The 19,632-nt window shown below is 48.7% G+C and overlaps 2 protein-coding genes and 1 long non-coding RNA gene across 3 annotated transcripts in view; 2 read left to right on the top strand and 1 right to left on the bottom strand.

Annotated features, from left to right (window-relative positions):
• Nucleotides 1-1,069: 1,069 nt before the first annotated feature.
• On the top strand, nt 1,070-7,585 carry LOC146337720 (phospholipase A2 inhibitor and Ly6/PLAUR domain-containing protein-like). The gene is made up of 5 exons (XM_084815175.1): nt 1,070-1,299; nt 2,211-2,336; nt 4,288-4,440; nt 6,842-6,991; nt 7,109-7,585. The coding sequence occupies exons 1-5, from the start codon at nt 1,251-1,253 to the stop codon at nt 7,276-7,278; spliced, it is 648 nt and encodes a 215-aa protein (XP_084671301.1). The 5' UTR covers nt 1,070-1,250; the 3' UTR covers nt 7,279-7,585.
• Nucleotides 7,055-18,059, bottom strand: LOC146337719 (uncharacterized). The gene is made up of 4 exons (XR_014785063.1): nt 17,948-18,059; nt 12,277-12,404; nt 10,494-10,637; nt 7,055-8,254 (listed from the first exon to the last, which is right to left on the bottom strand). It is a non-coding gene; the product is annotated as an uncharacterized LOC146337719 (long non-coding RNA).
• Nucleotides 10,498-19,632, top strand: part of LOC146337718 (phospholipase A2 inhibitor and Ly6/PLAUR domain-containing protein-like) — a 37,116-nt gene continuing 27,981 nt past the window's right edge. Inside the window, exon 1 of the mRNA XM_084815176.1 lies at nt 10,498-10,606. The gene's annotated coding sequence lies outside the window, so the exon portion shown is untranslated. The remainder of the gene's footprint in view (nt 10,607-19,632) is intronic.

The following is a 19,632-nucleotide window of genomic DNA, read 5'->3' as shown; positions in this document are numbered from 1 at the left end:
TGATGGTGGTGATGATGCTGCTGCTTTAGTCTTACCCTACCACAGCCAAAATGTACCAACGCTGAGTAGGTCACAGGCGGAGTACGTTTTTCGGTGGCCTTCAGGCAATCCCAAAGGCTGCCAATGGCCAGGGGATAACGTTGTGAGGGGCACGAATGCTTCACTTCGGTTCCTCTGGGGGCAGACAATGGGGATATCAAAGGAATGGAAGAGACCGGATGGCATTTTGTCAAGGGGGTGAGAATCTTCGCCAAGGAAATAATGTGTCAAAAAATGACAAAGACACGTTTGGATCAGCCCTAGAAATGGGACACAGAGACACGGTGCAGCTGATCAGAGGGGAAGAGACGCTCCCGGGGCTGCTTCTCCCCACCCTGTGCTTGCCACTTGCCTGTCTGCCCTGTCCCGAAGAGCCCACACCATGTGGCGCAGGTGGTCTTGTCTCCCGACCCGGGAAGGTGCCTGGCTGGGGTGGGTTCTGAAGCACCCCACAAGTCAGGGCGTCCTGCAGGGGCCACGGGGTGGTTTAGTAGGCCCCCCGCTGTGCGCCCCACCAGGTTCAGTGGAGACAACACCCCGCACTCCGACAATTAGGGCGATCGGGGCTACAGGGAAACGGCGGCTGCAGAAGCGGCACGGGGAAAAGGGGCCAGAGTGGCTTCATTTCCCCACTTGTCATCCAAACGGGGCCATTGGGAAGACACAGGAAAAGGGCAGAGCAACCAGTTCAGCAGGAAAGACAGAGAGAGCAGCGACATTCGGCAGGCTTCTTTTGAAGGGCAGCAGAGGTTTCTTGACTTAATTCCAGGCTGACTCCACTCAGTAGCGAGCACTTCTGAAACAAGTATCAGGGTGCCAGACTGCCAGGAAGAGGAAATCATGTGCCATGCCATTGAAGCCCTCTGGAGATGATTTCCCACATCCAGAGTGATGAAACAGGTTCTGTGCTCAGATGGAGGCACAATCTGTCAACGTCTGTCAACATTACATCAAAACCAAGTGAAAAACAACCTTCACTTCTAAGACGGAGGTGTGAGTTCTTATATAAGATGATGGCAGTTCAACTTCTGGCAAAAGGCACATTTAGAGTTCCATCATGCATTCCACAAAACCGGTTGTTCCCAGCTTTTGCTCCTAGGCTGCTTTCCTGGGCATGCATATATACCCCCACATGAACCCCTTCTTACATCAGTTGTCTTCACTGCTCCAGCTCCGCTCCACGGCCGCCTGTGTCTCAATCTTCCATCAGGATGAAGGCACTCCTGAGCACCAGCCTCCTCCTGGTCTTGCTTTCTCCAGGTGACTGTGAACCAGAACTCCTGGATTCTTTTGTTTGTTTCTGGAAATGGAAAGATGCAGATGGCTACTACTGCTAATGCTAATACTAGAACTTCTGGTGTTCCTGAAGCCAGCAATGGGGGAACTGGGAAAGTAGGCTCTTCTTCCCAGTGGAAACTGGAAGAGGAGTAAGCAGCAGTTTGAAGGCAGGGAGCCAAGAATAGTGGGCTGGATATGGAGCTGGGAAAAGGACTCAGAGTCAGGAGGAGGACTTTGGAAGGGAGAACAGAGTGGAGAGCGCTCTAGAGCAGGAGAGGGAGATGCACACAATCCATGAGTTACTTGCAAAAGTAAGGTAAACAACTGCGTTTTCAAGCCAGCATCAGCACTAGACGACTGGGAGCTCAGTATCATAGATGGCATTAAACTGCACCATCCCTCTGAGGAAGTCATCTGTTGCTTCTCAAGGGTCAGGTATAATACTCCAGTGACTTACAAGCAAAAGAATTAGAACAGAGAACTCCACAGAATCGTAATGCAGTCTAGGCATTTTGAGTAGGGAAGATGCACTTAAGGCCAAGAGAGTAGAGCCTCTCCAAATTACAAAATTCAACTGGCTTTACATTCTTCCCAGGAAAGCCTGGGTATGGTTGTTCTGCTGGAGGAGCAGATGACTTCTACTTATGGGATATGGATTGAACTGTATGAAAAGTAGGAAACAGAGTTCTGTATCACACTGAAAAACAAAAACATTCAAAACCCTTCCAAAGGACTTTAGTCTACATTCCAAAACACACTTCGTAGGGAGTAATCAGTGTAATAATTATGGGTATATTTGTGGAGAAAAGGAAAGAAATGCTGGTTTATTTGTGAGGTATTATATTTGTGTATAAGTAGCACTGAGGTTTTACAATCCTTTTTCCTCTCTGCAGTGGTACCTTTGAGATGCCTAACATGTTTAGGCGATGGAGGAAAATGTACAGCTGAAGGTGTGAAGACGGAGGTGTGTGAAGAGGGTAAAGATGCCTGCCTTGCCATGGTTGCAAATTACACAATAAGTGAGTGAGAATTACGTTGTCCATTTGCTTTGCACATTTGGTCTCTGGAACATCCAGGAATGACTGACATATGTCAGTGGGGAATCACTATGAAAACCAGAGCTCTGCAAAAGACCTATTGGTAAAGTTCTAGGTGGACGCTCTTCACTCAGCCACTAGATGAGGGCACAGTACTGTCAGGACAGTCGACAGTCTCCCAAGTGGTAGGCTGGCAACTATCCAGTGCAGGTTGGGCAGAACTTGGACGGGATGCTCTCCTCTGCAATCCACCCACCCTGCATTCTTGTCAGTACATGCAATTTTGGAAGTCCACCCGGGGCTTCAGAGAGGGGGTGGGAAGGGGCCTGGAGACCCCATAGGAAGCCACCTAAAGGGGCTTCCACTGTCTCCTCCACTCACCTCTCTGGCCCCAGGAACGCCCATTTTTTGCCCACTCCATGCTCCGTTTCAGGAGCACAGGGAGAAAGCCATCACAGTTCTCTCTACAAGGGCTACGGAGGGGAGGGGAGGGAACGTGGCTCCCTGGCTCCGAGTGCTGTCCAATGCTTGGAACCAGGAAACCAAAAAATCAGCATTATCTATAATAGAGAAACATGTAATATAATCATAGATAAACATCTACTGTAATCATTGACTAGAAACTGATGCAAATCAAATGTACTAACATTAAGTTCTTTACATTAAGAACATTAATGTTCCTGTTAATTTCTCTTCCTTGTTTCAAGTTTCTGGGGATAACACTTTAGCCTTGTTCAGATGCACGTTGGGGAAGGGCAGTTAGCCTAACCATGGTGTATGGTTAGCCTAACCACTTCTAACCAGTGCAAATGCTACCACGAGTCCTACTGCTACATGTGCGGGTAACCATGTTCCGCAACATGCTTAGACCAACTGTTCTCTAACCACCCTCCCTCCCAAAGGACCCTGCAGTCCTCTGGATGGGCGGCCATGCATCCCAGCAGCCTTTGCGCTGTCGGCCATTTTGGTGCTTGACGCTGTGGTCCATTTTGGTGCTTAGCAGGTACAACATGGCCCTTCCCTTGCTGGGAATAGATGTACTGATTGAAGTTGGCTGGATTTGGCCAATGTAGATGGGCGACAATTTTGTTTTGCTTCATTTTATATAGGAATTTACCAAAACTTCACAAATTTCTTCACATTCAGAATGTACAGAACATGATACTTTAAAGCATTCGAATGCATGAAGCAACAGAACTGGTGCATTTGGCCATCCTTGCGGAGACTGCAGTCGCCCAGTGTTGCTCTGCTAGGTCTGTTCAACACAGCACCAGCTGCTCTTTGGTCAGTCCGTCTTGCGCCAAAGAACGTTCTTGTACAAAGCGAAGCCCTGTTAATTTTTTGATAACGCCTGTAAAACGCAAGACTGTGAGGATCCATATTTTGCAAAATAATGTATTTCTTTCCAGTTAGATATCCCAGACATAACCCTCCCTTCCACAAATCTCCAATCTCTCTCTTTAACATTTGAGAGGGATCCTTTGCACATGGTTTATAGCGATTTCTATCACTGAGTCTCCAGTACGCTTCCTTTTCACAATCCACTCTATCCAGGAAAGCAATAGCCTCACCTTTACCTGCAGGTTTAATCCTGATCCTGTCATCATGGGCCAAATGACCTCCTGCCTGTCTCTCTCTCAGATTCAAGTTCACCCCTGTCACAGTCTCTCTTAGTATGAAATCACCAAAAGCTTGAATACAAGGTTTGACACCACCTGGGGGAATAAATGTGCATTTAGGTTGAAAAGCAGTGTTGGAATTATATTTCCTGATCATCTTTAAAACAGTCTCTAAGATTCATGTTCCCTACATGTCTACACAGTTCAGTCCTAACAGATAAGGAATCATACAATGGTGTCAGTATGAAAGAGAAACCCTTGCTCAAATGCTGTTTCAAGCTGATCAAATCTCCTTTTCTGATTCTTTTTCACAGCGGATGTTCCACTTCTGTTCACTTACAAGGGGTGCGTCAACCTGGCTGAATGTCCTGCGTGGCATTATTCTCTGACTTCAGTATCTGGTAAATCTGTCCGGGAGATATATCACTGCTGCCAGTCTGACGAGTGTAATGCAGAAACTCTCCAGTGTAAGTATCTATGTCATTTTAGAATGCATCTACATTAATTCAAAACAACAACAACATTGCAATGATTCCAGCTTTTCCTGGACTTGGAAAAAGGGATTTTCATGGAGTGTTTTTATTACCTTCACACTACTTCTTATCAACACCTTGCTCTCATCTGCGGGTAACAGTCAGAAATCTAACGGAGTCATTAAGAAAGCAACAGAAAAGACTGAGAAATCCTGAAAACAGCCTTGATGAATCAAAGAAAGATAAAGCAAAACCTGAAGCATGGGGAGTAGGAATTTGGTTGCTCCTTGTCTGCAGCCCAATCATCACAAGCCAGAGCATTCAACCCTAAGGTATCTCCTGGGGCTTGGAAATAAATATGAACAGGCATGAGAACAGACTAAAAGAGTGTACTGCCTAAAGGTCCAGCTGGGGATGCAATAATTCGTATTTCTAGCTCCTAGCACCAGAAGAATTTTTGTGAACCACCCAGAGAGGTTTGGCTATTGGGCAGTATAGAAATGAAATGAAAATAAATAAATAAATAAATAAATAAATAAATAAATAAATAAATAAATAAGACATTGCCATAAAATGGTGCTTACCAGAAAGGGATATAGAACTCTGGGAATCTTACCTTCCTCCGAGACTATCTCCCCAAATGGATGGAAAAATTAAACAAAAATCACACTGTTCTTCACGCCAAGGGAGGGGGAAGAAAAGGAGGGGGTAGTTGAACCATCTGAACCATCTCAACCCCTGAATTCTAAATTAGATTGGTCTATGGACTTTAAAGGAAACATGCATGGCTTTAATGAGGAAGCATCCTCAGTACATCTTGCATAAGAGTTGGCACTTGCTTCCCCACGGTTAACGCTGCCACCTGAAAAAGTCCATCAATTGACTAGGGTTGTTGGAGAAGTCCTCCACGGACTCCAGTGAGGCTGGATCCGGCCCCCCGGAATCCGTGGCAGAACAGCTTCACCACCCCGCCACGCCCTGCAATCCCCCCCAGAATGGACCTAACTGGCGGCGGCAAGAACCCGATACGCAGCAGCCATGCCTCCATGCTGGGGGCATGGCCGATTTTACTCATTCTGGGATGAGTAAAATCATCCCAGAAGAAGACCGTAAATGGTACAAACTTGAACTTTGTATTAAATCATGAAAAGCTGGTACTGTCAAATTACCCAAAGTTAAAGGGACCCTTACACAAAATGAATGCAAATTGTGCCTTTTGAAAATTCTGGATGCGACTTTCCCGGGCTTCTTTGCCACAGCAAACATAATTCACTTGGAATATTTGTTTTATAACCACGTATCTCCCTGCACACTGGTTACCTTCAGCAGGCAGGGCAAAGCCAGACTCATCTATGACTACAGGGTGGCACTCACCAAAACAAATATAGCAGTTTTGAGATAATTTGAAAATCAGGCACCCCCTCAGTCCTTGGGTGATTCTTCCATCTCACCCATCATAAGCAGCTTAGCTGAGGCGGCCAACAGTTCAAAACATCTAATTCACTTCAGCTCTGTTGAAAAACTTTTGCCCCCTATTAAGATGCCAGGGACAAGAGCAAGAGGCGAGCAAAGGTGTTTGGGACCAAGAACAAAAACGAAGTCCCAACACGGAGAAGGAATTTATCTGTTATAAGGAGGAGGAAATGTTAGCGGATTCCTTTTTTGTCATTCCACTAGCATCCCAAAATGAAATAGTGATGGGAATAGAGCCCCTGAAAACCCCCTTGATAAATCTGCAGGTAGGGCAAACTGGACTTATCAACACGGAGGGGGCCCTTGGGCAGCAGAGGCTGATGCTCGTGCACCTCAGGATAAAAACTCAAAGTTTGCAGAAGGAGTGTGCCAGGATTCCCCTGGGACAAGATATGTGCCTTAAACTGCCAGGTGACTGCAGAAATAAATCCTATAACAAACACAATTGGACAGAGTCACTCTGGGAGGGACTTAGTTGCCACAACATCAAATGCTGATGCTAATCCTGTGGCCCTGAAGCCTCCTTCTTCGCTCAACACAAGGTTTTTAGATCAAGAGGAAATGGGCTCCCCGGTGAAGACAGCTGATGCTGCTGATTATTCAGCAAACATCGTACGCCCAGTAATCTCAGGTGTGAGCAGAGTGAGTCCATCTGTCGATGCATTTAATCACCTAGAGGATGAAATTGGGGCACTAAAGCCATGTACACAAGTGAATCATAACCAGGGGAGAAATCTGGGCCAATGTGACTCACCACTGAGGCGCCACAAGGATACAGCTAGAAGGGAGCCCCAGGAAGGAGCAAGAACTGGTGCTGTTGGTCAGAAAATGGTGGCACTGGGATGTTACTTCCTCACCATTCTTACCTCTTGTCTGAGCGGTTTGGACCTAACTGATTTCTAACTGGGTCTGGTTTTTGCAGTGCCAAGTGAGAAGAGCCTTAAACCCAATGGGATGCAATGTCCGGGCTGCTTCTCAAAAAGTTCAGATCATTGCGACACCTTGGGGGAAACCGTCCAGTGCCTCGGCATTGAGAATCAATGTGTCAAAGCTGACTTTGTCCTCACTGCATGTGAGTAGAGTTATCATTCCACTCCAGGGCATGGGAAACATTGGACTTCCTTTTCTTTTTTTTAATAATACCTACAATATAAACTTCTCATATGCTTATTCTTTTTCCCTCTCCCAGTTGGATTACCCAGTGAAACTTTTGCTGTCCAAGCTTGTGTAAACGAGGAGGCCTGTACCTACCCCACTGGAAACACGGCAGTAGCAAACGGATTGTTGAAGTTTGATCTCCACAATATGGAATGCCAAGTTGCCAAGGGATCATCCAAGCAGCCTGAAGCTGAGGTGTAGATAGAAGAGAGCAATCACCTCCTCCCTGCATATTCCACCATTTGCAAAAGTGGGGAGACATCTGGGGCCCTAGAGGTGAGGGCAATGAGAGTCTGGGACTCAGGATTCGGTGGTTTAATCCTGAGAGACTGGGTGGGTTCCAGGGGACCAGATAAAGGTGTGTGTGTGGGGGGGGGGTGTTGGATGTGCTGTCTTTGGTGTACCACTCAAAACCAGTATGGTGTATGTGTTAATTTACACCGAGTCAAGAACATTCAAAATAAATTCATATGGCAAATAAAAACTGTGTCTTGCATATTTTCCCATGAATCTTTGTTGAGGTGTGAAGGTGTTGGGCTTTCAAGATGCCATCTTTGGGTCTGACTTTGTGCAGGAAGAAGGGCTCACTGACCAAACATGCTTGAGTCTCTTGACTCTTCCTCCATAGAAAACAGGATTGTGTCTTTGCGCGAGTTCACCTTCCACCTCTCTTGAGTTCGGGTTTCCAGCATTCATTTTCACGGGCACTCATGGAAGGTTGTTTTTCCATCCTTAGCAGTGAACTAAAACAGGACACCGGAAAATGTCTACTCAGACCCCTAACAAAATGCCCAACTCTCTGCATGATTACTCGAAAGCCATCATGCAGCAGATGGTTGCCTTTGGGAAAAATGGGAGTTCCCTTGCATCTCTATAGTCCAAATGTAAGTACACAAAGCTGCCAAAATTACAAGAATTCTGGATATAGAATCCATTTAGTTGCTTTGAGATGATGTGGTGCTCAAGAGTGTTCAGAGGTGTTTCCATGGGCGAGTTGCTGCAAGTTGCTGCTGTGTTCGGAGGTCATTCAGGTCACATGATGCCCTAAAGTGCTCTTTTGCTTCTCCATTGCTCTCTTAGGTCGCTGCTGTGTTGTTGTGCTTCCTTGATGTTCTGTAGTTTCTCTGTTGTGTAAAATAACTTCTCCATTTTATCACTTCCTGGCAGTAACTTCTCACTGCGAGTAGGGGGAAGGAGAAAGGGGGGTTAAGCAATATTGTATTTAATTATTTATTTCTATTCTGCCCAATAACCGACACTCTCTGGGCGGTTCACAAATATTAAAACCACAAAGTGCAGCATAAAACAATATAAAATATAAGAACTTAAAACCACAGTATAACTGTACAACTAGAATAAAACCTCGCAGCAATGCAGAGATTTAAAATACAGATTCAAAACACCAGGGCAAAAAGATTAAGAGGCTTAAATGCTAAAGTACTGGCAGAATGAAAAGGTCTGCACTTGGCACCAGGAGGAGAACAATGTAGGTGCTAGGTGAACCTTTCCAGGGAGCTCATTCCACAGCTGGGGGGCCACAGGAGAAAAGGCCCTGCTCCTGTTAGCCACCAGCCTCACTTCATTTGGTGTGGGCTCCCAGAGAAGAACCCCTGAGGATGATTTTAGGGTCTGGGCAGGCACATATGGGAGAAGGTGATCCTTCAGATAACCTGGCCCCAAGCCATTTGGGGCTTTGAATGTGGATACCAGCACTTTGAATCAGGCCTGGAAAAGTACTGTCATAATGTGATTTTGTTGGCCACTCCCAGTTAACAAACTTGCTGTCCTATTTTGGACTAGCTGAAGATTCAGGACTGTTTTCAAGGGCAGCCCCATGTATAACGCATTGCAGTGATCAAGGCGAGAGGTTATCAGAGCAGGGAAAACTGTAGCTAGGCTACCTCTGTCCAGATAAGGGCGCAGTTGATATATCAGCCTAATCTGACAAATGGTGCTCCCTGCCACTGAGTTCACCTGTTCCTCAAGTGACAGTTCTGGGGCCAAGAGCACCTGCAAACTGTGAACCTGATCCTTTAGGGGGAGTGCAACCCCCTCCAGAACAGGGTGAACATCGCTTAGGTGGGCAGACAAGCCACCACTAGCAGCACCTCCGTCTTGTCTAGATTGCATTTCAGCTTATTGGCCCTCATCCAGTCCATAAGTGTGCCCAGGCACTGATTCAGAACAGCCACTGCCTTGCCTAGGTTTTATGACAAAGAGAGGCAGAGCTGGGTGTCATCCGCATATTGATGGCACCTCAGCCCACACCTCCGGATAACCTCCCCCAGCAGTTTCATGTAGATGTTGAACAGCAAAGGGGATAAAACAGAGCCCTCTGGAACCCCATGGCATAGTTGCCAAGGCACAGAGCAATCACCCCCCAGCACCACCTTCTGGACTCGGCCATCCAAGCAGGGGCAAGACCACTGCAGTGCAGTGCCTCCAACTCCCAACCCAGACAGCCAGTCCAGAAGGATGCCCTGGTCGGTGGCACTGAAACCCACTCAGAGGTCCAGGAGAATCAGCAGGGTCACACTCCCCCTAGAAATGGGACACAGAGACCAGGGTAGGTGGATCAGTGCAGAAAACAGGAAACCATGGCTTCTTTTCGCCACCCTGTGCATGCCACCAAGCATGCCTGTGTATGCACAGATGCCAATTCCTGAATTCCCCACACTGCGGCGCAAGGTGTCTTGTTACCCACACCCCGCAAAGTGCATGGCAGGGTGGGTTCAAGCCCACCCCACAAGTCAGGGCTTGTTGCAGGGGCTATGGGGCGGTTTAGAAGGCAGCCCCTGTGCACCCCACCAGGTTCAGAGGAGACAGCAACCCGTGCTCCCGCAATTGGGCCAGTAGGGAATGGTGGGCGCACAAGCAGCTTATGCAGAAGGAGCCATAGTGGCTCCTTTTCCCTTCTGATCTCCTGGACCTGGACCTGGGAAGACACAGATGAAGGGAACAGCAACCAGCTCAACAGGAAAGACAGAGAGAGCAGGAGAGAGCAGGGACATTCGGCAGCCTTCTTTCAAGAAGTAGAAAAGCTTTCTTCATGTAATCCCAGACTGACCCTCTCTCAGTAGCAAGCACTTCTGCAGCAGAGATCAGGGGCCAGGGGGCCAGGAAGAGAAAATCAGGTGCTGTACAATTAAATCACCACCTCCAGAGTTGTGAAACAAGTTCTATGATCAACTCTCTGCAGAATCGGGCAACATCTCTCAACATTACATCAAAAACAAGTAAAAAAACACGCTTCAAAGTCTGAGGTGAATTCCTACATCAGATGGCTGCACTTCTGGGAAAATGCACATTTAGCATCCCGTCATGCATGAATCCCACAAAACCGGTTGTTCCTGGGTGTTGCCCCTAGGCTGCTCTCCTGGGCATACATAAGTACCCCCACATGACCCCCTTCTTACATCAGTTGTCTTCACTGCTCCAGCTCTGCTCCACAGCCGCCTGAGTCTCCATCTTCCCATCACGTTGAAGGCACTCCTGAGCACCGGCCTCCTCCTGGTCTTCCTTTCTCCAGGTGAGGGTGAACTGGATTCCTTTACTTGTTCCTGGGAAAAGATGCAGATGGCTGATGATGATGATGATGATAATGATAATAATAATAATATAACTTCAAGGGCCAGCAATGGGGGAACTGGGAAGATAAGCTCTTATTCACAGTGGAAACTGGAAGAGGAGTAGGCAGCAGTTTGAAGGCAGGGAGCCAAGCATAGTGGGTAGGGATGGCGGAGAATTTCTCCTCAAAACTTCGGGGGGCCGAGCGCCAACGTGTTCGGCCCCCCAAACAAGTTTCGGGGAGAAATCCTCCGAACCCCCCTGCCCCCCGCACCCCCCCCAGGACGGGACTTACCTTCGCCGAATGTCCCTCCCGGTGGCGGGTCCGGCCGGCGGTTCAGCGGCTGTTCGTGTGGGGCGGGAGCAGCAGCCGGTCTTTCGACTGGCTGCCGCTGCCGTCATTCCAAGAAAAGAAAAAGAAAAAAACGCCCCCTGATAGGCTACGTGACAATTAACGTAGCCTATCATGGCTAGATCTGCAAAGTCAGCCGTGATAGGCTACATCAATCGTCACGTAGCCTATCACGGGTGACTTAAAAAAAAAAAAAAAAGCGCGTACGGATAATGGCGGCCCCCATAGGGAGCCGCCATTCGCGTTCCTTATTTAATCGCTGTAGGCTACGTAAAGATTACGTAGACTACAGCGAAAATAAGGGCAACGCTATTTGTGTTGCCCTTATTTTCGCCGTAGTCTACGTAAACATTTACGTAGACTACAGCGACCAAATAAGGAACGCGAATGGCGGCTCCCTATGGGGGCCACCATTAGCGTACGCGCTTTTTTTTAAAAAAAAAAGTCACCCGTGATAGGCTACGTGACGATTAACGTAGCCTATCACGGCTGACTTTGCAGATCTAGCCATGATAGGCTACGTTAATCGTCACGTAGCCTATCACGGGGGTGTTTTTTGTTTTTTTTTAAACTTTCGAGTTCGTGGCCGGGTGAGGCGGGAAGACTCCCCCCCGGCATGAATTTCAGCAGGGGCGAGGCGGGAAGCCTCCCCCCCGGCCTGAACTTCGTGGGGGGAGCAGCAAAGCGCCTCCCCCCCACCGCGAACAAGCTTCGGCGAAAGGTAAGAGACTTTCATCCACCCCTAATAGTGGGCTGGATATGGAGCTGGGAAAAGGACTCAGGAGGAGTGCTTTGGAAGGGAGTAGGGATGTATGAATCCCACTTCCCAGTCCACTGCTGGGCTCTGCTGGTGGGGGGAGGTGATCAGTCCCTCCCTTCCGGAATCCTCCCCAGCCAGCTCCGCTCTGCAGCAAGGCTGTGGAGCTGCCGGCTGGGGCCAGCTGCAGCTGGACTTCCAGCCAGCGCCAGGCCACTGCAGCCGCAAATGGCAGCCGTTGTAGTAGCCACCATTTGCATGCCTGCATTAGGCCATGATAGGCTACGTAAGTATTTACGTATCCTATCACAGCAAAAGGCAGGGATGCAAATGGCGGACTGGAGTCCGTGGCGGATTTCTCCAACATCCATTGAAGGGAGCACAGAGAGGAGGGATGTCTAGTGCAGGAGAGAGAGATGCACTCAATCCATGAGTTACTTGCAAAAATAAGGTAAACGTTTGCATTTTCAAGCCAGCTTCAGCACTAGGGTATTAGAGGCACAATATACTAGATGGTATTAACCTGCGGCCGCAGTGGCTTAGTGGTTAAGATGCTGAACTGCAGACTGGAAGGTTGGCAGGTCAGCAGTTCGAGACCCGGGTGCTGCGTGATGGAGTGAGCTCTTGTCTTCAGTCCCAGCTCCTGCCAACCTAGCAGTTCAAAAGCAAGAAATTGCAAGTAGATAAATAGGTACCGCCTCGGCGGGAAAGGTAACAGTGTTTCGTGCACCTCGGTGTTCAGTCATGCCGGCCACATGACCATGGAAGCATCTTCAGACAGTGCTGGCTCTTCGGCTTAGAAACAGGGATGAGCACCGCACCCTAGAGTCGGACACGACTGGTTGGGGACACCTTTACCGTTATTAACCTGCACCATCCATCTGATGACAGCATCTGTTGCTTGTCAAGGGTCAGGTATAATGCTCCAGTGAGTTACGAGTCAAGGAATTAGAATTCAGAACTCCACAGAATCGTAATACAGTCTAGGCATTTTGAGTAGGGAAGATGCACTTAAGACCAAAAGAGTAGAGCCTCTCTAAATTACAGAATTCAACTGGCTTTACTTTCTTCCCAGGAAAACCTGGGTATGGTAGTTCTGCTGGAGGAGTTGCAAGCGCAGATGGTGTAATGAAGATGGTGTAATATCAATGAGTGTGCATATTTCTATGCACCCTCAAACCGTATATTTAGGTACAGTATGTCATATCCATTTTAAAGAAGAAGGATTTTAAAGAAAAAGGAGAAAGAAAAATAAGAAAAAGCAGATAGATAGATAGATAGATAGATAGATGATAGATAGATGATAGATAGATAGATAGATAGATAGATAGATAGATAGAATGATAGATATGCAATTAACTCTGGCCTAATCTGAGTCACTCAGACTAGACATAACCAGTTAACAAAAACTGTTTATGGATTCCAGTTCATGGGGCTGTAACAGATATATCACTCATTTTCACGTTTAGCCATGCCTCCGCCATTTCATGATTCTAGAACTTCTGCATCTGACCTTCAGAAACAATGCACAATATAGCAGGATATTTTAAGTAATATTGTAAATTCATTTCTTTTGCCAGATTTTTCACCTTGATGAATTGTCTTCTTTTCTCAGCAAATTCTTTAATGTAATCCTGAAAGAACATAACTTTATCTTGTTTCCAAAAAAGATTTCCACCCCCTCTTGTCAAAAACAGGAACAGGACATAATTTTTTGTGGAGATTCTTGCAAATTAGACTAAAATCGTATAGGCAGTCCATTTGGCATTTGGCACACGGAATGCCTGCTCAATATCAAGTAAATAATCAGATGGCACAGGGAGTATCTCATGCAAAAGCTTATCTATGAAAGTAGACAGTTTTACATCACTAGGCACATCCTTAATGCTGATTATACGTACATTGGCTCTGCGAGTAAGAGCCTCCAGTTGAGAAATTCTAACGAGCGGGTGTTTTAAATCTTGTGATGCAGTTTCATTGGCTGCCACCCTATCCTCCAGCTTGCTAACCTTCACCTCCATTTTTTGCCAAGAAGCGTTAATTAAATCCACAGCCCCTCGCAGGGTGGTGATGGAATTTTGAATTACATCCAACCTTTTAGCCTGTACTGCCTGCGGGTCTGTAGGAGTAGGCCGAGGCGGGTGCACAACCTGGGTGTCCGTCGGCACAGGCGGAAGCAAGGGAAACAGCCCCTGCATCTGTCCTGCAGGTCTCTGCCACACACTAGCGCAAGCCGCCGTGGCTGTCAAAGATGAAGGAGACATCGCTTCCTGTGGGGCTGAAACTGGGGGTGCCACTGGGTCAGAAAAGGGGAAAAAGGCCTGCCCCTGTTCAGCCTGGGTGAGGTGGGGAGCGCCCCCACCCCCACAGCTGCAGTAGGACTTGTAGTCAGAGGGATTACTGCGGCTGGAGCCAAGGGCACTGCCCCATCATGCGGTGAGAGAGTCGGAGTCTCCGACACAATCACTGGGCCGACACAATCACTTGCATTAAGCCTGACGCCTTGGGGTGGTGAGAAAGGCCAGCCCTGGAGATTGAACCAAGGGAACCATCCCCAAGGACCTAGCGGCCCTGAGCCTCACCCGGGTTGTAGAGGTGCAGCCTTTCCCTCACCTGCGTCCTGGGCAGCAAGGCCTGGGACCCCGGGAGCACTGCTGGTTGTTGGCTCACCTGCTGTCTCTGCCTGGGCCGTTGCAGAGGAACGTGGATCCTCATGCTGATGTTCCAGACCTGAACGGGCCAACGAGGGTGCGGAGGATGCCCCTATGGCGTCCCGACGAGCTGAGATGGAATTCAAGGGACAGCGCTGTGTCTGTAGCCTCGTTCTTTTAGGCTGCATGACGCTGGACTTACTTGGCCCAGCGGGGGGAGGAGGCACAAACCCGCTGCCCTGCTCTACAGCCTCCAAGCGAGCCAGGATCGCAGCCAAGTCAGGGCCCACCTCATCTTCAGAAGAAGACTCTTGCCTCCCCAGGTCCTCTTTGTGGGGAGCTTAGGGGCCCTGCCCTTTCCCTTCTTGCTGCCCTGCCCTGCCCTTTTCTGGGGGGCATGATGCCAAGCCTGAGAAGCCAGTGTCTTCACCGAGTGAAAAAAAAAAACCCACTGAGCTAAGCCCCGATTGACTTTGGGAATACAACCACTGGTGTGACGAAAGTGTTGGGCATGGATGCCCGCGTGTGGAAGGATTAGAAAGACGGGGGGCAGCACCATCACAAAGACAAAAAACAGTAAATATGTAAAGGCTCCACAGTGTAAAAAAAATGCTCTAAATCAGAAAATAGAATTCAAATTAAGGAAGGAAGCTATGAGAAATGCAAATGATTGTGACAATGCAATACCACACCCTGTCAAGGTAGCTGTCAAACCACTACAGCCCCCTTCACCTGTATGAACGCGGACCCAAAAACCTGAGACGCAGGAGCCATGCCTCCATGCTTCTCTGGAAGTAAAATCATCCCAGAAGAAGACAGTAACTGGTATAAACTTGAACTTAGTACTAAATCATGAAAAGCTGGTCCTGTCAAATTACCCCAAACTTAAGGGGTCCCTTACACAAAATGAACGCAAACTGCACCTTTTGAAAATTCTGGATGAGGCTTTCCCAGGCTTGTTTGCCACTAGGGATGTACGAAAGTCACTTACCTTTTCGCAGGGGTGCTTCGCGGTGGGGGGGAGGTGCTTCGCTTCTCCCCCCGAAGTTCAGGCAAGGGGGGGGAGGCGTCCCACCTTGCCTGGCCAAAATTCAGGCTGGGGAGAAGCGCCCCATCTCCCCGGCCGCGAAACAAAGTGTAAATTTAAAAAAAAAAAAACCGTGATAGGCTACGTAATGATTAACGTAGCCTATCACGGCTAGATTTCCAAAGTCAGCCGTGATAGGCTACGTAAATGGTTACATAGCCTATCACGGGTGACTTTGAAAAAAAAAGAAGCGCGTACGCAAATGGCAGCACCCTATGGGTGCCGCCATTTGCATTCCTTATTTGGTCCCGGTAGTCTACTTAACGATTTACGTAGCCTATCATGGCTGACTTTGGAAATCTAGCTGTGATAGGCTACGTTAATCGTTACGTAGCCTATCACGGGTTTGGGGGGTTTTTTTTACACTTTGTAATAGCGGCGGCGGCAGCCGGTCAGAAGACCAGCTGCCGCCCCCGCCCCCGATGAAAGGCCGACGAACCGCCGCCGGGACCCGCCGCTGGGAGGGACATTCGGCTACGGTAAGTCCCATCCCGGGGGGGGCGGGGGGCGGAGGGGCGGAGAATTTCACCACCGATTTTGGGGGGCCAACTGCATTGGCGCTCAGCCCCCCGAAGATTCAGGGAGAAATTCTCCGCCATCCCTATTTGCCACAGCAGACATAGTTCACATGGAATATTTGTGTTACAACCACATATCTGCCCTGACAGTGGTAACCTTCAGCAGGCGGGGCAAAGCCAGACTCGTGTATGACTCTAGGGATGTACGAAAGTCACTTACCTGGTCTCGCAGCTTGCTTCGCGGTTGGGGGGAGGCGCTTCGGTTCTCCACCAGAAGTTCAGGCCGGGGGGGGGAGGTGCCCCGCCTCGCCCAGCCAAAATTCAGGCCGTGGAGAAGCGCCCCATCTCCCCGGCCGTAAACTACGAAAGTAAAAACAAAACAAACAAACAAAAAACCCGTGATAGGCTACGTAACAATTTACGCAGCCTATCACGGCTAGATTTGAAAAGTCAGCTGTGATAGGCTACGTTAATCGTTACGTAGCCTATCATGGGTGACTTTGAAAAAAAAAAGTGCGTATGCAAATGGCGGCCCCCATGGTGCACTGCCATTTGCGTTCCTTATTTGGTCCCTGTAGTCTACGTAAAGATTTACGTAGACTAGACGTCCCAAAATAAGGAACGCAAATGGCGGCGCCCAATGGGAGCCGCCATTTGCGTACGCGTTTTTTTTTTTCAAAGTCACCCGTGATAGGCTACATAACGATTAACGTAGCCTATCACGGCTGACTTTGGAGATCTAGCCGTGATAGGCTACGTTAATCGTTACGTAGCCTATCACGTTTTTTGGTTTTTTTTACTTCAGCTGTAATGGCGGCGGTGGCAGCCAGTCGAAAGACCAGCTGCTGCCACTGCCCCCGCCGAAAGCCCACCCAACTGCCGCCGGGACCCGCCGCCAGGAGGGACATTCGGCTACGGTAAGTCCCATCCCGGGGGCGGGCGGGGGGGGCGGAGAATTTCACCGCCGATTTCGGGGGGCCAAATGCGTTGGCGCTCGGCCCCGCGAAGATTCGGGGAGAAATTCTCCGCCATCCCTAAGACTACAGGGAGTCACTCGTAATAGGAAATATATTAGTTTCGAGACTATTTGAAAATCGGCCACCCCGTCAGTCCTTGGGTGGTTCTTCCATCTCACCCACAATAAGCCGCTTAGCAGAGGTGGCCAACAGTTCAAAAAATCTAATTCACTTTGGCACTATCATAGAATCATCAGGCAGGAAGCAGCCTACAAGACCATCTAGGCCAACCCCCTGCTCAATGCAGGAAGACTGATTCCCATCCAAGTACTAACCACGGCTGACCCGGCTTACCTTCTGAGATCAGACGAGACCAGGAGCATCCAGCACTTTGCTTAGGGATGTCAGAGAATTCTGCCACAGATCTCGGGGAGACCAAATGCCAGTGCATTCGGCCCCCCAAAATCGGTGGCGGAACAGTCTGTCCCCCCCGCCCCCCCGGGACGGAACTTACCTTGGGCAGATCTTCCTGGCGGTGGTGGCTCCAGCGGAGGTGAGGCGGCGGCGGCGGCTGCCGGTCTTCTGACCAGCTGCCGCTGCTGCCATTTCCAGTTAAAAAAAAAACGTGATAGACTACGTAAAGATTTACATAGCCTATCACAGCTAGATTTTTAAAAAACACCATGATAGGCTACGTAAATGTTTACGTAGCCTATCACAGCTGATTTAAAAGAAAAAAAATGCGCGTACGCAAATGGACATTTGTGTCCCTGCTAGCCAGCGGCCGGATGTCCGGCTGCTGGCGGAGCCGGCTGGCGGCTCCACAGAATCCCTGCGGAGCGGAGCTGGCCGGCCAGGATTCACGGGGGAGGGATGGAGCGCCTCCCCCCCCAGCCAGAATTTTGGGTGGAGGGACAGAGTGCCTCCCCCCCACCACGAATGTCACCCTTCGAAAAGGTAAGTGACTTTCGTACATCCCTACCTTTGCTCATTCTCCAGCCCATTTCTCGAATAAGCTTTTTCCCCCTATAAAGATGCCGGGGCACAAGAGCAAGGGGTGAGCAAAGGTGTTTGGGACCGAGAACAAAAACAAACTCCCAGCATGGAGAAGGAATTTTTCCTTTATAAGGAGGAGGAAATGTTAGTAGATTCCTTTTCTGCCATGCCCCTAGCAGCCCAAAATGAAACAGTGATGAGAATAGAGCTCTCCCAACACCCCTTGATAAATCTGCTGGTAGGGCAAACAGGACTTATCAACAAAGAGGGGGCATTGTGCACCTCAGGATAAAAACTCAAAGTGCGTGGAAGAAGTATGCCAGGATTCCCTGGGGCAAAGATATGTACCTTAAACTGCCAGGTGACTGCAGCAAGAAATCCTATAACAAACACAATTGAGCAGTCACTCTGGGAGGGACTTAGTTACCATAACATCGAATGCTGGTGCTAATCCTGTGGCCCTGAAGCCTGGCATGTGGCTTGGTGGAGAACTTCAGATCAAGAGGATATGGGCTCCCCAGCCAAGACAGCTGATCCTGCCAATTATTCAGCAAACATCGTACACCTAGTGTGCTCCTTCCCCAAGGCGGTCATTCTCCATGACAGCAGAGGAGCTGTCACTCTGGGAGTGGGACACAGCTAAAAGGTCTCTGAAGGTATCATCCACCAACCTCTCTGCCTCTCTTAGCTTCTGCAGGTCTGCAACCTTGGCCTCAAGGGAATGAAATTGTTCACGGAGAGCCAGGAGCTAATTGCACTGAGCACACACCCACGACTTCCGTCCAGCGCGTAGATCATTGGACATGTGGCACTCAGTGCGATACACTGCATAATGTGCAACCCCTGCTGGCTTTCTACTAGGGCTGTGCCTAGTACAGACACACCCCGATCTGCTTTGGATGTTGCTTCAGATTCTCAGAAGTGACCCCCATCTGCATTGGACTGATTGAGACCCCCTCTGCTCTGACTCAGATCCAAATTCAAAACGAGAGCCCGATACCAAGATTACCCGGTTTTGGCATTTTCCCCTTGATTTGCATGGGAAAATACAAATGGTCATTTTTTTTTTTTTTTTTATGATACAGGCATGAAATACAGGGACCTCTCCATCCCCTTGGTGAGGAGGCCACCTGCAAAATTTCAGACAGTTTTGTACTGAGGTTTTTTTGGTAGGCGGAGTTAAAATCTGATGTTTTGCACATAAACTCTCAAAGCAAAGAGCTGTAATTTCTCCCTGTTTCCACACACGCACATGACCCCTTGGGCCCTCCCAGCCCCCCTCAAGGGCACTGCACCCCCCAAGGCCCAGGCAGTTTGGCCCCCTAGCTGCAACTTCTCCCCACCTCTGCCCCTGCTAACACCCCGAAGATGCCTCATCTTGTGCTCGATTGCTTTGTGGCACCGACAGCCGTGGAGTGATATTGGAATAAGAAGGTAATTAATATAATACAATGTGTCTTGTGCTTTTTCAACACTATCTTAAATTTGGACGTATAGTGTTGGTCAAGCAACAACCTAGCACGCACACACATGGACACAGACACAAAAGTGCTAAAGAAAAGCAGAACTGCCTCAGCAAATAACGGGTGTCTTTAATTTATTGTTTTATCTTTCATGTTCTTTTATAGAAGGCAGGTTAACTTCTAGAAATACAGGATGACAGCAGAGGTG

Source organism: Heloderma suspectum, chromosome 10 (assembly GCF_057233095.1).
Source record: "Heloderma suspectum isolate Gila_16-S chromosome 10, 16-S_ref, whole genome shotgun sequence".
Classification (NCBI taxonomy): Eukaryota; Metazoa; Chordata; class Lepidosauria; order Squamata; family Helodermatidae; genus Heloderma; species Heloderma suspectum.
Note: the sequence above shows the minus strand (reverse complement) of the source record. Positions and strands in the feature narration are given on the sequence as shown.

Bases quoted from the DNA above. Each gene is read 5' to 3' on its own strand.
- LOC146337720 (XM_084815175.1), top strand. From the start codon at position 1,251: ATGAAGGCACTCCTGAGCACCAGCCTCCTCCTGGTCTTGCTTTCTCCA. The intron at 2,337-4,287 runs GTGAGTGAGAAT...TCTTTTTCACAG, and splicing joins GGTTGCAAATTACACAATAA to CGGATGTTCCACTTCTGTTC. The intron at 4,441-6,841 runs GTAAGTATCTAT...TGGTTTTTGCAG, and splicing joins TAATGCAGAAACTCTCCAGT to TGCCAAGTGAGAAGAGCCTT.